The following is a 15,440-nucleotide window of genomic DNA, read 5'->3' as shown; positions in this document are numbered from 1 at the left end:
AAAGAGGAAATAACTCTGAGCTGTAGTTAAGCTTCAGAAACACATTGACGTGAATTGTGATTTGTGATGAACTTCAGAGGAACACAATCTCAAAACATTGCGGAAAAATCCTCCGCAGTGAGACGGAGCAACTAACTGAGTGTATACTGTGACATCATAATCAAATGTGCCACCCAAACAAAGCGTGTCGAACAAAACGTACCCGAATGTATTTGGCTAAATAGTTAATGAACTCTTTGTCTGAGCCAGAGGGATTTTGAAATAGCCTCTTATGTTTTAGAGAATCTGCTGTGAATCTCCCTCAGTTTTTACATGAGCGCGGTGCACTGCTAATAATAGGAGAAGGTGCCTTTGAGAAGACGAGTGTGTCTTGTCAGGGAGATCTTTTCTCTTAAGGCTGTTGTGCCAGGCTGAGTGGGCAGGGCATGCCTCATCCACTGGCTGAAATGTCACAGAGATGAGCAAACAATAGAAGCTGGAGGTCAAAGCTCAGTGCAGATGGAAATTCTAAGAGAGAGAGAGAAAAAAAACGCCTGCGGGATCGTGACATAAATCATCGAATACCTATGGAGGATGTCAAGAAGGGAAATTATAAGAAATATCCTGCATCGGGTTTGAAATGATCTTGTTGCTGTTGATTTATTGAAAATAAAATAATATTCCTGTTCACCTCCCTCATCGACAGGTCAACATGGTGATCGGAATCCTGGTGTTTAACAAACTCGTGTCCAGAGACGGCATTCTGGACAAGAAGCTGAAGCACCGAGCAGGGTATGACAGCACGTCCTTGTTAGTACCCCTGCTTTTTTATTCTCAACATCATGCAAAAATACACACATGCTTTGAATTTGTCATTTATACATATGGAGATTGAGACCCTGTTTTCTGTGCCGCTGAAAGGAAATTAGGTATAAACATAAAGAGGTCAGATCTCTCTCGGGAGCGACACGGCTCCGTAATTTCTTTGGCAGAATCAGTCCAAGATCTCACGAAATCATCACGACGCACACACTTTGGCGGCCTCTGCTTGTTGCTAATATGACGGGGGTGGGTTTTAAAGTCAGGGTAGTGGCCTTGAGCGTTGTGTGTCATGCTGTTGTCTCTATGTCCCACAGACAGATGAGTGAGCCGCATACAGGATTAACTCTCAAGTGTGCCAAATGTGGCGTTGTATCAACAACTGCTTTATCAGCAACTACAGCTAGCAATGCAATGTAAGTGCCTGTCAGTGTCTCTGAATCAATAAGACGATGCTACAGGGAGTCTCTGCATGTACAACGTGTCCACCTCCACCATTTTAGACCCCGCTCGCAGTCCGCTGCGTCGTAAGCTGATGTTCCACTTACATCCACAGGAGATTTGATGTACAGTGCAGGAACATCTGCTATTGTAAACACGCAGTGCCTATTTTAAAAGTAAATTTAGCACATTATTACCCGCATGCACATTAAAGCCCTTCTGTTGCTATGGAGTAAAAAGGCTGTGATGCAGATTGCACTCAGCGGTCCAGATATCATAGCATCTTCACTGTTGTTTCCTCTACACAATCCTTCCTCCCCTTCCTCGCAGGGCGTCCCTATGGAGTTCCTGTGTTGTCCTACCTCTGCTGGCATTGACCTGGATGTCCGCAGTGCTCGCCATGACGGACAAGCGCTCCATCCTCTTTCAGATCCTCTTTGCCGTCTTCGACTCACTGCAGGGTTTCGTCATCGTGATGGTGCACTGTGTCCTACGGAGAGAGGTAGAGGACGATTTCAAGTCATCTGTCCTTCCCCATGGTCCTTTATTGAAAATGTTGCAGCAACGAGATTGGCTGAAATCACAAATTACTCCTTAACACATCAAGTAGCACTTTTTAAAATCAGAACACTGTATCTTTTGAGATTTGGCAAGACCCTGACACATGACATTTGTGATATGCAGTATTGTGAAAATGATGAAGAACCGATTCCTCCTCTCTTTAGGTCCAAGATGCTTTCCGATGTCGGCTGAGAAACTGCCAAGACCCGATCAGCGGTGACGCAACAGGAACCTTCCCTAATGGACATGCTCAGATAATGGTAGGCACAGTTACCCCCTGTTATCTGGAACAAGATCCTCTATAATTTAAATAGACCTAATGTTCCTGCACAGTGGTGAAGTGGTTTAGCAAGAAGGTTTCAATCCCAGTCGGCCGTAGTCTTTCTTTGTTGAGTTTGCATGTTCTCCCTGTGTCTTTCCTCTGGTACCCGACTTACTCGTGTCATGCAGAAGGGGTCATGTTAATTGGAGACTCTACATTGTCCAATAGGTGTGAACGTGAGTGTAAATACTTGTTAGTCTCTGTGTGTTCGTCCTGTGATACACTCGAGACCTGTTCACCCTGCCTCTCGCCCTCAGTCAACAATATAAGTGGTTATTTTATAATACACATTCAGAACCCTTTGACATTAACTTGACTTGTGTTCTTCATGCAACTTCTTTAAATGTCTGCATTACTCTATGTACCCTTGTTTACCATCAGTTTAGAACCCCTTTGCAAAGCTGCAATGACATGCAGGGTGGATGCTCGGCCCTCTGATAAACGACATTTAGTTTCCTTTGGTTGTTCTTGTACAGGCCCCAAGCCCAATCCTTTATTCCTCTGTGATTGAACCCAGCATCCATGTTTGCCCGTGCGTCGTCTCTCTCATTTCCTCTCTCTGGGTAATGGCGCAACCGCTCCCCCGCCTGACCTTTGAAATGGGACACTGGTCTCTTCATCTAGCATGACAACACTACCGGCACATCACAGCAATGATCTGCGATTAGTATTCTAATGCCCCTCGCAGTGAGATAGTTTTCATGATAACAGAATGATATCACCCCCCCCTGCTTCAATACAGTCATTAGCAACAAGCACAAAATGCTTCCCAGCTGCTGCATCTTCAGTTTCCCCCCATTGATGTTTTGTTGATATATTGTTAGGAAGAGCTAGACTGCTTTGCATTTTTCCAAAGTGAAATAATGATATAAATATATGCTATTGATCCTCATCTTGCAGCTCTGGGTTTGTATATATACAAAGAGGGTTTTATTTTCAGCAACACTGACCATTTGATTGTCTTTTCCCTACAGACGGACTTTGAGAAGGATGTGGACATCGCCTGCCGATCAGGTAAACAGATGCTCTCTTGTTATTATTATTATGAACAAGCAGCTTGTTTGCTTTGCATGTAAATGAAAACACCAAAAAAGAGGTTAGACAGTAAAAAATAGCTTCGGTTACGTAACCACCAACAATCCCCACAGGAGTTTTTTCACAGTTACTCAAACACTGACTTTAATCTGAGAACAAAACAGTATAAAGAAAGCTGCTGGATGTTCTCTTCAAGTGTCGGCTTTACCGCAATAAATGGCCGCAATAGATTTAAATAACATCAGCTCTTCTCATCGTCTGGCAGTCGCACACATAATTATGTTTTTCATTACCATGTCGATGCCGACATAGAATATGTGCGTAGGTTTTATGTGTCTGTTTTTAGGGGGGATTGTCTTCTTCTGATGCTGAGCTGAGAGAAAATGTTTCTCCCGGATTCCTGCATCTTGTTGCTGTTCTTAGGTGCCACAGTCCCCTAAATATACAATTGCTTTCATCAAGATCCATGGATTATTCACTTTGAAATGTAGGATCTCTATCTCGGAATGTGAAAGAAAGTGAAAAACTATTCCTGGATATGCTTTCTGATCTGGAGCCACAACAAAATGTCATGGCTTCTTCCTTGGCAATGGATTTTTGCATAATCCTACAAACTAACAACAAACAAAAGTAGACAAAAACAGTATCCTGCATGTGACTAGTGTTGTCAACTTGCTCTTGTCCTTGTCTGACCCCTCCCAAACCATCAAAAAACAACCTCCTAAATGGATCTGCAGGGAACAAGGGAGCTGACCATTATTCACAGCACAGAGAAACAGTCTCTTCTAACACACGTTCCTTCGTGCAGTGTGGTCTTGTAAAGCTAACACGCACGTTCTCCCGAACACAAAGAGACAGGTGTCATTTATAAGTCATGACCAGATTCAGGCTGCAGTCAGAGCAGCAGCCAGAGAGAAATGCACTTCCCGGATAAGTCCCTGGGCTGAACAGAGGTTGTTTACAAAAAGGGATTATTTTGAGCATCAGACACAAGGACCTGCAGTGTCACCCTGCAGAATAAAAAGTGTAAACTTGGATCGGACAATTTCCTCAGTGTGAATACGACCAGACTCTGAGTGTTTCAACCCTGAGCATAATATGAGACTCAAACAAAAAAAAAAGGCTAGAGGTATTAGATCTTATTTGTCGTCTCCTTGCAGGTGTTTTGTGAACAGACAGGATAATTCCCTATGATTCATGAGGAGGCGAGGACAGGATGTTCTTAACCAAAGGGTTTTTATGAATATGTGGATTACAAGGTCATCACCAATCACTGAATAAGGATAAGCCATATCCTGAATGGCAGTGAGAATGATTCAGCACTTTCTTATTTACAGTCCTATCTTCCAGAGATACCTGTATCTGTTGTCGTGCTCCTTTGTAAAACTAATGTAATGTCAAACTCTACATATCCACAGAATTCGCTCTGTCATCACCATTTTCCCTCGGCAGAAATAAATCCTCAGGGAATTGGCTCGTATTGATTTGGATTCTCTTGTTCTTTGGGTCATATGCTGGATAATCTCAGACAAACTGTGACATTACTTTCATTACTGCGAAATTCCCACTAATCCTTGTATCACTCTGCCCCGCAGCACTCCACAAAGACATGGGCTCTTGTCGCGCAGCCACCATAACAGGCACCCTCTCCCGCATTTCCCTCAATGATGAAGAGGATGAGAAGGCCCCCGAGGGCCTCAACTACTCCACGTTGCCTGGCAACATCATCTCCAAAGTGATTATCCAGCAGCCCTCGGCTCTGCACATGCCAATGGGAGTGGGTGAGCTGAAGGAGCAGTGCATGGCCGACAGCAGCGCCGACATGCGCCGCACCGTTTACCTGTGCACCGACGACGCCATGCGGCAGAGCGACCAGGACATGGGCGGCCACGACATGGAGGGCCACCCGGTGCAGGGTCAGATGATGGAGACGGACTACATAGTCATGCCCCGTGCCTCTGCGGGTAACATGCCCACTCTCCTTAAGGACGACACCAAGATGAACATCACTATGGATACGCTGTCGCACGAGAGGCTGATGCATTACAAGATGAGCCCCGATTTCAATATAAGCCCATCAGGCATGGACCACATGAATGTGAACCTGGAGCAGCAGTATCCTAGCGCTCCGGAGCCGATGCAGAACCTGCCCTTTGAACCTCGCACGGCGGTTAAGAACTTCCTCGCCGAGATGGAGGAATCCGCGGGGCTTTCTAGGAGTGAGACAGGGTCTACAATATCTATGAGCTCCTTAGAGGTACATATGCTCCTGTGGATGAAGTGCAGAGGATACACAACTGTGATAAACACCACACATCTAAAAAATTACACAATGCATGTTGAGAAATGTGCTTAACTACTTAATAACTTCACATCTTCATGTTTTACTTCTACAGAGACGAAAGTCGCGATATTCTGATCTGGACTTTGAGGTACGTGAAGATAACATTTCTTGCCTCAGCACATGCATCTATTTTTTTTATGCAGAGAAAAGCCATTTTTTGCACTTGTGTTTGTCATTTGATTTACTAGTACTTGTTGTGCCTCTTAAGCTTATTGGAGTAACACAGCCTTGACACAACTGAGATTTATTGACATGCTGTGTAGTTAAGGTAAAAGCAAGGCTGTCAACTGACAAACAGGGCAACAGTTCTCATCCACATTTTGTCCTCCTCCATCTCCTCCATCCATTAGCTCTACGTTGATTTCTAAAATGTATGCTTTTAAAAGTCATTTGCACATTTCACATCTGATTTTACCACTGGTTCCAACAATTATTATATTGGCTTGCAAACATATATTTAAACCCCCTTTGGCAGGTTTTAGCATTTCCTTTGCATTATTAAATCAGGCTTTGCTGCATATATAATGTGCGCTCGGTCAAAGTAAAGGAAACATGAGGCTTCTGGCAGCTGTTCTTGGCGCGGCGAGCATTTTTCGTTTTAGCTGAGATGCACACCGACCCTTAAAATGGAAGATTTGTGCCAAGGTTTGATGATAAGGATTTCCCTTACCCTAACAAAACTCTAAAAGGCTATTTGTCACTGGAGAATTATGTTTAATCTAGATACAGCAATTAAAATAGTCCGAGCTTTCAGCATCCCATCAACCGAACATTAATTATCGGTGTTTCCTTTATTTTGGCAGTGGCTTGTATATATATTTATATGCAGAGACACACAGATTTGTTTCAAACCTGGCCTATAAGCAAACCACCATGACACTAACAAATTGATCAGAGTTGGAGGGGGTGGAGAGGAAGATGCATTTCCATTATTGGCTGTCAATACCAAAGCAAAAACCCTTGCCATTGCAGAAAGTCATGCACACCAGGAAAAGACACATGGAGCTGTTCCAGGAACTGAATCAGAAATTTCAAACCCTGGACCGATTTCGAGACATACCAAATATGGGCAGCATGGTGAGTAACAGGAAAACCAGGGGGGTGGCTGTCAGCCAATTAAAAGAGAGAGAGAGCAACATCCAAACACCCTTATTAGACATCCGGTGCAGGACACATAATGTGTGATTGTGCAAATGAACGGCTTCGTAGCCGAAGAATTCATGTGGAAGTGAAGCTTCCTATTGATAGAGGGCCTGCCAGCAGCTGGTGGGGGGGCGAGCGAGGGGGCAGCCGCCTTAAAAGCACTGAAGCATTTTTTTCTTCACAAGGCCAGACTCAGGGAAGAAAAACCTTTGGTAACCTTGTTGCGATAGAGTGCATCCATTCCAATGCAAGGCCATGAATGCACTTTTATTTACATGCACATTTATCTACTTAGCAACCCCATCATTTTCCTTCCATTAATGCATGGCAGACTTTTTAATCTACCGGTCGCTCTTCTCTTACTGTTTGTGGGGGAAAAGCTTTTTCGTAGCTGCTCTGGAAGTCAGGCAAACAAAAATGTTCCTGACCTTGCCGCAAATTAAACAAAGTCACAGCATCCGTCTCCACACCTGACTGGAGCTGCAGACGGCGGGGACGTCAAGCTTTATTGCTCCTTCAGACAATCGGCGATGTTTTCTCTATTGAACGCAACAAACAGAAATTGAGCTGGTGACCAAACACGGCCAGACTATTAGACAATGTCAGCTCCACCGCAGCTCCCTTTTTTGGCTGCACGTAATCCTCTCTCACTCACATTTCAATCACCCCTACTGCACAATGCAATTTGAGACCCGTTGCTTAGTTACCAGTGCAAGTTCTTTTGTGTAGAAAACGATAACTACAATACACTCACACTTTTTCTTTTTTTTTCCCCAAATGAATGTACTGCAGAGCTGGCTGCAGGCATTAGTATCCATTTTGTATTCCCTGACTGGGAGCAGCTCCTCTCCCTTATTTGAAATAGTATCTTTGGGACTGTCAGTGAGAGCTCATTCAGATGAATGGCTCATACATGAAGCCCATTTAGTGCACCAGTTACCGAGCTTGGGGAAAACACGACTGCTATGACTCGATGTAAGCATGTTCACATTTAATACACTGCCATTATCTTTTGTTATTTGATGCTTTCCACAGCATTAATCCATTATTTTCAATTAGCAGTGGGTAGGAATTCATATGATGCCTGTTTGAATGAATTGACCTCACTGCAGAAGGGTGTGTTTTTGTTTGTGTGTGTGAAAAAAAATAACATTTTAGCTCCAGAGGTTGTCATGCCACTAATATCACACCCCACTGGCCATGTTCACAGGACAAGGCAATGCCAAACAAGAACCCATGGGAGAGCTACAATCCAGCCTGTGAGTACCAGAACTACGCCACTATGAATGTACTAGAATCTGACACCAAGGACTCACTGGAGATGACGCCCGCAGAGTGGGAAAAGTGTGTCAACCTCCCCTTGGACGTCCAGGAAGGAGACTTCCAAACGGAGGTCTAGAGGGCGGAGACGGGAGGAAAATGCAAACTAGGAAAGGAGGAGAAAGGGATGTATTTTGCACTGAATAAAGCAACAGACTTTTCTAACAGCCTTGGCATACATATCTGGATAATACGAGTGTGGCAGGGACATTATGTGCCAATACAACATAAGGACTGAGGAGAGAGAAGAAAAAAAAAAAAAAGAAAAAAAAAGGGAAAAAAACATCAGTGTTACTTTTTGTATTCTCACTAGTGTACTTAGTGTGGGGCAGCCTGGTGTACAATATTTACCATCATGTGTTTCAAATTATCTGTTGAGGAATCAGCTAAAAAAACAAGGTAATCTCTCGAAATGACAACCTCACAAAAGCAAATGACATGCCATGTCGTCCCAGCTTCGTCGGGTCTAGTTTTGATTTCATAAAAACTAGACCCGGGAGCACAATGTATATATTTATGCAGGTTTTTAAAAAGTTTATAACAGTCTGTTTGGCCATTACTACACTTTTTACTTTATGATATAAAAACATTGGAGGCAAAGAGGATTTTTTCTGTCATATTAAAATGAATGTTTGTCAAGCTACATTCTTCATTGCTTTAAATGCAATAAAGATAATACCCACTTTTATATAAATAATATATTTCACAACTTTAATACTGCAGACTCTGCTTGAAGGATCCCAGCAAGCTCTCACATCTGCAGCTCTGTATAAAATATTTAAAAACAGAAATGTTGTATGGTGTAAATAAACTTTTGTCTACATATGTTTTACTTGTGCCAATTTATTTTAATGAGAAAAAAAAAAGATGCCAACCTGATCAAAAGTTATAGCGAAAAATGTTAACATTTGAAAAGGAATGTAAATAAAAGAGGAAATATGTTCGTACTGCTTCAGAGGTCGTGTCAAGTTTATGTGGTTTGTGGTTGTGGGAAGGATTGTTTATTGTGTTTGATGGGAATATTTGAATGAACGAGTCAAAGGATGAGGATGTGACCATGAAAATTTTATGAACGGTGGAAAATCTAACTTCTATCATCTAAAAGATCATGAAACCTGCTGTGAAAATGCTAAAATGGCAACTTTTTCTGCAGGTTATCTTAGCACAGACTGGATTATGTCTCCCTCGCACCTCACGTCTCATCGCCACAGATAATTTCTCAGGTTAGGAGGTCGTTCCCTTTATGATTTAAACCTTAGATTTAACTGCAGCTGAAGGTCACTACTGGAAACTTTCCTAACCCGCCTCATAAATCCAGCCCTGTATCTGATTTCTGAATTTGGATGGGAAACATTCGAGCACCCTTAATGTGTTTCTGCACCTCCGGTAGCTCCACCTGATAATATCAGGGGCAGAGAGGGTGTGTGTGTATGTGGGGGGGGGGCTTATGGGGAAAATCCTGTTTGTTCAATGTGGTGGTCTGGCACTTCGGCAATAAGGACATCAGTATGTGTCCTTCCTGTGGGGGAGCAGTGGGTCCACCCATCAGGAGAAGAGGGGGAGGAGGAGGAGGGACTTGGACATGCACCATCAGTGAGGAATGACAACCAGAGGAAAAAAAAAAAAGAGGCAGCAGACGAGGAGGAGACTTTCAGCTCAATATAAATGAAGCTGATATCACATCCAGCTCTGACTAGACATGAATGTCTGGATTTACAGGCCAGTTCAATTAAGACTAGCCGACAAAATTAGGCTAATTATATCCAGAACTCTGTGAGAGAGCGGTTTGATTTTCATGAGTGTGTCTAATAGTGTGAAGGGCTTTTCAACACTCTGTCATGTCACCACTGCCTGCTCATGTGTTTTCAGCTGAGAACGATATCGTTTTACAGAGTTATATTTGGTTTGTAGTATATACAAGTCATATTTATAAAAACAAGAAATAGTAATAGATAGTTATAAGAAGTTTATGATCTATGAACTTTAAAAAAATATCATTTTACAGATTGATATTTAATTTATAACATTTGATATTTGGTTTGTACAGCATGAAATTGTCTTAATGACGAGAATTATCTTTATACCAAACACAATTATACTTTAAAACAAAGTTGTATATTTTCATACAGAGAGATGAGGTTTATAATGCATACAATTAACCTTAAAAACAACTAATAGTTTTATTTCGTGATATTTGGTTTGAACCCTATACGATCATTTAAAGTTTGGTTTATAATGCATAAAAATGTACGTTTAAAACATATAGAAACATTTTTATGGGATATCAGGTATCATGTACTTCAAAAGTTTTGCAACAGTTTGCCAACAAGTAAATGTTGGAACAGCAGAGGAACCTCAGGACTAGCATGACATTCTAAAGCAACTACAGGGTATTAATAAGTACTATATTTTTGGACAGTACTTGTTTTATTCAGACACTAAATATGCTTTCTTTCTTTCACTCTGATGGATTAATGCTACACTTCCTGTGTTTGAAGGACACACTTATTGTGCACATGATGCCAGGCTGTAATGGTTGTAATAACCAATGTCATGTTTGGAAAGCACCTCAGCTGCATTTGTTTTATTTTGCCTTAGCTCATGAAAGTGTTTGCACAAACAAACTCTTCTTTTTCCAAAGTACAAATATCATGTGGAGGCAGATGAAAACAGACAAGTTTCAGCGACTCCAGAGACAATTTATGTGCTGATATGACCTAATGGTATTCAAATGAGAAGCATGAAATGACAAGGTGCTGTGTCAACTAAATGTGCCATAACGCACCAGCTACTGAGCATGACTGAACCACACCAATACATAACAGGAAAAGACAGTTTGTGTTGCTGTTTGTCTCAGACGTTATTTGAGACATTTTTTTAGCACAGCTTACATGTAAAAAACTTTCAAAGATGAGGTTTAAATGTAACTGAATAAACAAAGTATACAGACGTAACAGATTGGGTCCTTGTTTCCCCCTCTAACAATAAACTATTACTACTGTTTAACAGAGTAGCCCATTGAATTGGGGAAAACACTCTGCCATTTTATTTTAAAAGGCCCTTGCACCTCATGCAAATTAGTTTTCTGAAAAACAATAGTGCTCTTTGTGCCATTTACTACTACATGTTAAAATGCAGAAATGAATGTGTCTTATGGCCGAGATCATAATCCAAGAGCTTGTAATGAACCCTAACACTTGTAATGAATTGATTTTTCACACTTAACCCAAACCCTATATTAAAATTACTTAAATATATTTTTATTTTGCCTGATTGTATATGTCAAATGTGTGTTTTAGGGTTGTCAGAATGCCCGTGTGTCTGAAAATGAAAAGCTGACTCATTGAGCTCTTGTGGAGCTGGGACCTGTTGTCAATCCTGCTGGACAAGTCTTCATTTGGAAGTGAGTGGCAGGTCCCACAGGCCCTTAAGAGCAAAGAGGTCAACCTGCTTAGGGGCTGCAAACAGTGAATCAACATAATTACATGGGTCCTGCTTCACTTTCCTCCCTGGAGGCGTGACTCGGGGGAAGACAAACTGCTGGTCTGTGAGGGCCTGTCAGAAGAGTTAAAGCCCGGAGGAGAGACTCAAGGGCAACCCCCCAAAAAATCACAGAATTCATTCCAGCAAAGGTAATAATGAAATTTCAAAAGTGGTGTGATGTTTCATGAAACAATAACATAAGGCAATTTCCTGTAACTTTTCAAGTTGCTGCAAGTAGAATTTTTTCGCCCACTGGTTGGGTATAGACATATTTTGCTTGTATATTATACACTATATTGAACACTATCTATAAATTAAGATCCAAAATGAAACAAAATGATTGTTTCCAAAGTGACACCAGATCAGAAAATGATTCTAACTCGTGAGTTTCACAATTGGGCTGATTTTGATTTCTGTTGTTATTCTTGAATAATAAACTGTTTGTGTTTTGATTTGGTGATGAACTGCTACAAATATTTAACACAAATAAATATTGAGATTTAAAATGTGAAATGAAATCAACATATTTTCAAAGACACAAAAGTATATTGTGCAGTTTGGGAGACAAAGCTCAGTTCTTTAAGCTAACTTGTGTTAACGTTTATGAGAATAACCCTTGAGATGCATCATCTCATTTTCGAAGGATGCAACATATGTTTCAATCATCAGAGCTAAACAACAGAGAGACATGAATAACAAACAACAAACAATCACCAAGAAAACTGACACAAAAAGTTAACTAATACCAAACCAAGAAAACAAAATACATGTGCTGTACCATACATTTGTGTAAAAAAAAGTAGTTTGCCAAACTTACACTTTCCAGGATAGATGTACTTCTACTGAGGAGAAACAAAAATGAAACTTTGAAAGACACAGCAGGCACTTTTTGTGCTGTATAATGCTGTGTCATCCTGTGGAGCAGCAGAGAGACGATGGCTTCAGATAAGGCTCCTGAGAATAGATGCCCTGATGTGTGGATTCTCAGGTATCTACAGAACCCCACAAAATCATCAACGTAAGGTTTTAGATGGATGAGTCCGAAACCCCACTTTGTGTTCCTCTCTGATTTCAAATGATTAGAAGCTAATTGAACCAAAAGCACCTCAGTGGGATGTGTCCCTGCAAATTTAACATCTGAACAATTGGGTAAAATAGCTCAGATTACAGCAATTACAAATTTAACAGAACAATAAATATTGGGTCAGATTGGATTTGCTGTTAAATCAATTTTGTAGGAAATAAAACTAAATCAAATGAATATTTTGGGCATGGTCCTCAGGCAGATCTTGTAAACCTTCTAGCTCCCTGCAAAATAATTCCCCCTCAACTAATTCATTAATTTATTCATTAAAATGCTCTCACTGTTCCAAAGCAAACTTGCAAGAGTAGCCTGATAAAAAAGAAAAAGATGGAATGCATGAGGGGTGGGGGGTGAGAAAAGCTTGTTGTTTGAATAACAGAGGTGATGAGAAAAGTTCCACCCTGAACAGCACAAATCCTCTGATCTGACACGTTGATCACACAATCCTCTCTGCTCGAGCTCCGGGGCGCCATGTTTTTGGCTCAAGGCTTATTTGCTGTATTAGTGCATGTGTGGGTGGCATGTCACATAATGGCTTAACTCAAGGCGTGCTTGCACCATAGTTATGACAAAGTACACGTACCGCAAACTCTAATCGAACATGCAAACCAAATGTTATGCAAATCCATCCCAAACAAGCGCTGAGTAGTTACATGCTAATCCATGTCAGTGTCATTGGATAAACGTCCTTATTACGCTCACACTTGTTTAAGAGGCTCGGCTCTGAACAGCAGGGTACGCTCTGTCATTAACAGAATGTCTGATTGTGGTTATGAACTTTAAAGCTCCTAAATAGATCAACTCACCACATTGTGGAGCAATTTAATTAAAGTAAATGTTACACAATTAAAGAATATTTTGAATTATTTCATCTTTATCACACACTTTGTGGTAGAGAAACCACAGAGAGCAATATGTTCTGTAGACAGCAATATGAGGAATGGTCAGATGTGTCGGTGGGGGGGCAGGAAATAAATTAGTTTTAATTAATTTTAAGTCTCAACCTCAGAAAACCTAATCTGATGCTTTAAAGAACAGAAAGGAGAGTTAACGTGCTTCTCACTAATAATTACATGTGTCACTATTTACTCACGACCTGGTACAACCAATATGTACAATAGCTCTAAGCTCTGGAGTGACACATCATAATGTGCCATACAGATACGTTATTTCAAACAAATGTGATATGTATATAACAGAAACACCTCTACTGTTATCGTATGATCGATTTTTCTCTATTCCAAACAACTGGGACACTAATGTTTGCATGTTAAACCATTCATAAGAGTTTGTGTAAGAGAGACATCATGTTGTGCGATATTGACAATTCACAATGCAAAACTTACACGGATTACAAGGTATAACATGAGGGAGTGAAATCAATTCGGAACACATTGTTTTCTTTATTCCTTTAACGGGTTTAAAATTGTTTTATTTCTTTAAACACAAGTTTCACAACAGCAAATGTTTCAGCCAGTCGCAGGAGGGGACTGAGCGTGATGCAGCTTCTGTGATCGTCACCTCATCACATTTCCAGCTGCTGGCTCAATCAAAGCATTTCTCTAAAAATGAAACTCAGACTAATATCGCAAAAAAAAAAGAAAGAAGAAAAACTCACTGAGACTCAGCTTAATTTAGGTAAACTGAAGTGTGTGCCCATCCTGGTACTATACATTCATGAGGCACTAATATTTTGTTTCCAAATTTAAAAAATCATTCACATTGATATTTTCTGTGAGTTTGTAAATTTATATTTGACATATTGATTTTGACACCGACTGCTAAATATATTGGGATAAAGTTATATGTATGTGTACAAGATAAAAGCCAGTTCTATGTCACAAGCCAGCTGCTGATAAACAAGAAATATCCTTAATTAAAAGAAAATTACAGCCAAATCTTTTTTTCCCTATTTTACTCATCTTCCAACACAGAAAGCAAAAAGCTGTTGAACCAATTTGATTTAAAACCAAAAATAACTGAGATCTTGAAAACACAACAGCAACAATTGGTCCTTTAGACGTCACAGTGCAGTTATGCAAGTACATCAACATCTAAATAAATAAGGGTCTGAAACTGCAAAAAACTGAATGCAGACGGAAAAAACAGCAAATCCACTGGAAATATTCATCCTCAGATAAGAACAAGCAAAATAAAGTCTGTAAATGTCACCGCTTTCAACACTTATCGTTATTTTTTTATACCAATTAGGTTTTCAGAAAACAAGCAAGCACAGCAGTTCATGTAGACACAATTGTTTTTAGTATTTTATCCTAAAGGTATACTTGAGCTAAGTATAGATATTTTCATAAAGTAATCGTTTAAAGTGTCCAGAAAGTGCTTGGAGAATAAAGAAAAACAACTTAATCGAAGGCTAAGCTCTGTCTCCATATAAAACTCAGACGTTCTGAAGCAGCCCACGACTCTGCTGCCATAATAATGTGTCTCTACCAGTAGAAAAATGACCAATTTGTGTCAGCTTCAAGCTGTTCAGAAGTGAATTCTCAAGGTAGGATTGAGTTGCAGGACCCTCCCAGAATCCCAAAGTCATCAATAATATCGACTGAGAAAGACACAACAATCAGTCTGCGCGCTCCCATTAAGGGGAGTGACGCGTCGACTCAAAACAAGGCTGAAATACACAAAAACACCACTGCACCAACTCCTTAAGACCAATATACTAAGTTATCATTTGTTTGTATTTGTTTATGAACCTGTAACTTCTAGTCCCTTGAAGTAACGGCCATATCTTTAAATCATATCTTTAAATCAGATTAAGCGAATACTCTTTTCAGTGCACATATTCATCGTCACTTATGTCTGAGTCGTCGGCCTCCACCTCTCCTTCAATCACTGACTTCTTCCCTCTGCAGCAGGACACCACCAGACCAATGAGGAACGCCTGAAAA

The 15,440-nt window shown here is 40.6% G+C and overlaps 2 protein-coding genes across 15 annotated transcripts in view; one reads left to right on the top strand and one right to left on the bottom strand.

Annotated features, from left to right (window-relative positions):
• adgrb3 (adhesion G protein-coupled receptor B3) overlaps window positions 1-8,919 on the top strand; it is a 118,450-nt gene extending 109,531 nt beyond the window's left edge. For 8 of the 14 annotated variants that reach the window (XM_069538626.1, XM_069538629.1, XM_069538628.1 and 5 more), the window contains 9 exons: window positions 686-789; window positions 1,116-1,214; window positions 1,570-1,741; window positions 1,965-2,060; window positions 3,097-3,136; window positions 4,753-5,414; window positions 5,554-5,589; window positions 6,474-6,578; window positions 7,855-8,919. In XM_069538626.1, coding sequence (XP_069394727.1) covers window positions 686-789; window positions 1,116-1,214; window positions 1,570-1,741; window positions 1,965-2,060; window positions 3,097-3,136; window positions 4,753-5,414; window positions 5,554-5,589; window positions 6,474-6,578; window positions 7,855-8,043 — 1,503 coding nt within the window. In that variant the 3' untranslated portion in view covers window positions 8,044-8,919. The remainder of the gene's footprint in view (window positions 1-685; window positions 790-1,115; window positions 1,215-1,569; window positions 1,742-1,964; window positions 2,061-3,096; window positions 3,137-4,752; window positions 5,415-5,553; window positions 5,590-6,473; window positions 6,579-7,854) is intronic. The other 6 variants (XM_069538630.1, XM_069538631.1, XM_069538635.1 and 3 more) reach the window with 5 other exon arrangements.
• A 5,009-nt stretch (window positions 8,920-13,928) lies between these two features.
• The window catches only part of lmbrd1 (LMBR1 domain containing 1), a 53,151-nt gene continuing 51,639 nt past the window's right edge, over window positions 13,929-15,440 (bottom strand). Inside the window, exon 16 of the mRNA XM_069538840.1 lies at window positions 13,929-15,433. Within this exon, the coding sequence (XP_069394941.1) occupies window positions 15,323-15,433 (111 nt within the window). The 3' untranslated portion in view covers window positions 13,929-15,322. The remainder of the gene's footprint in view (window positions 15,434-15,440) is intronic.

Source organism: Paralichthys olivaceus, chromosome 14, assembly GCF_024713975.1.
Source record: "Paralichthys olivaceus isolate ysfri-2021 chromosome 14, ASM2471397v2, whole genome shotgun sequence".
Lineage (NCBI taxonomy): Eukaryota > Metazoa > Chordata > Actinopteri > Pleuronectiformes > Paralichthyidae > Paralichthys > Paralichthys olivaceus.
This window is presented reverse-complemented; position numbering and strand designations above follow the sequence as displayed.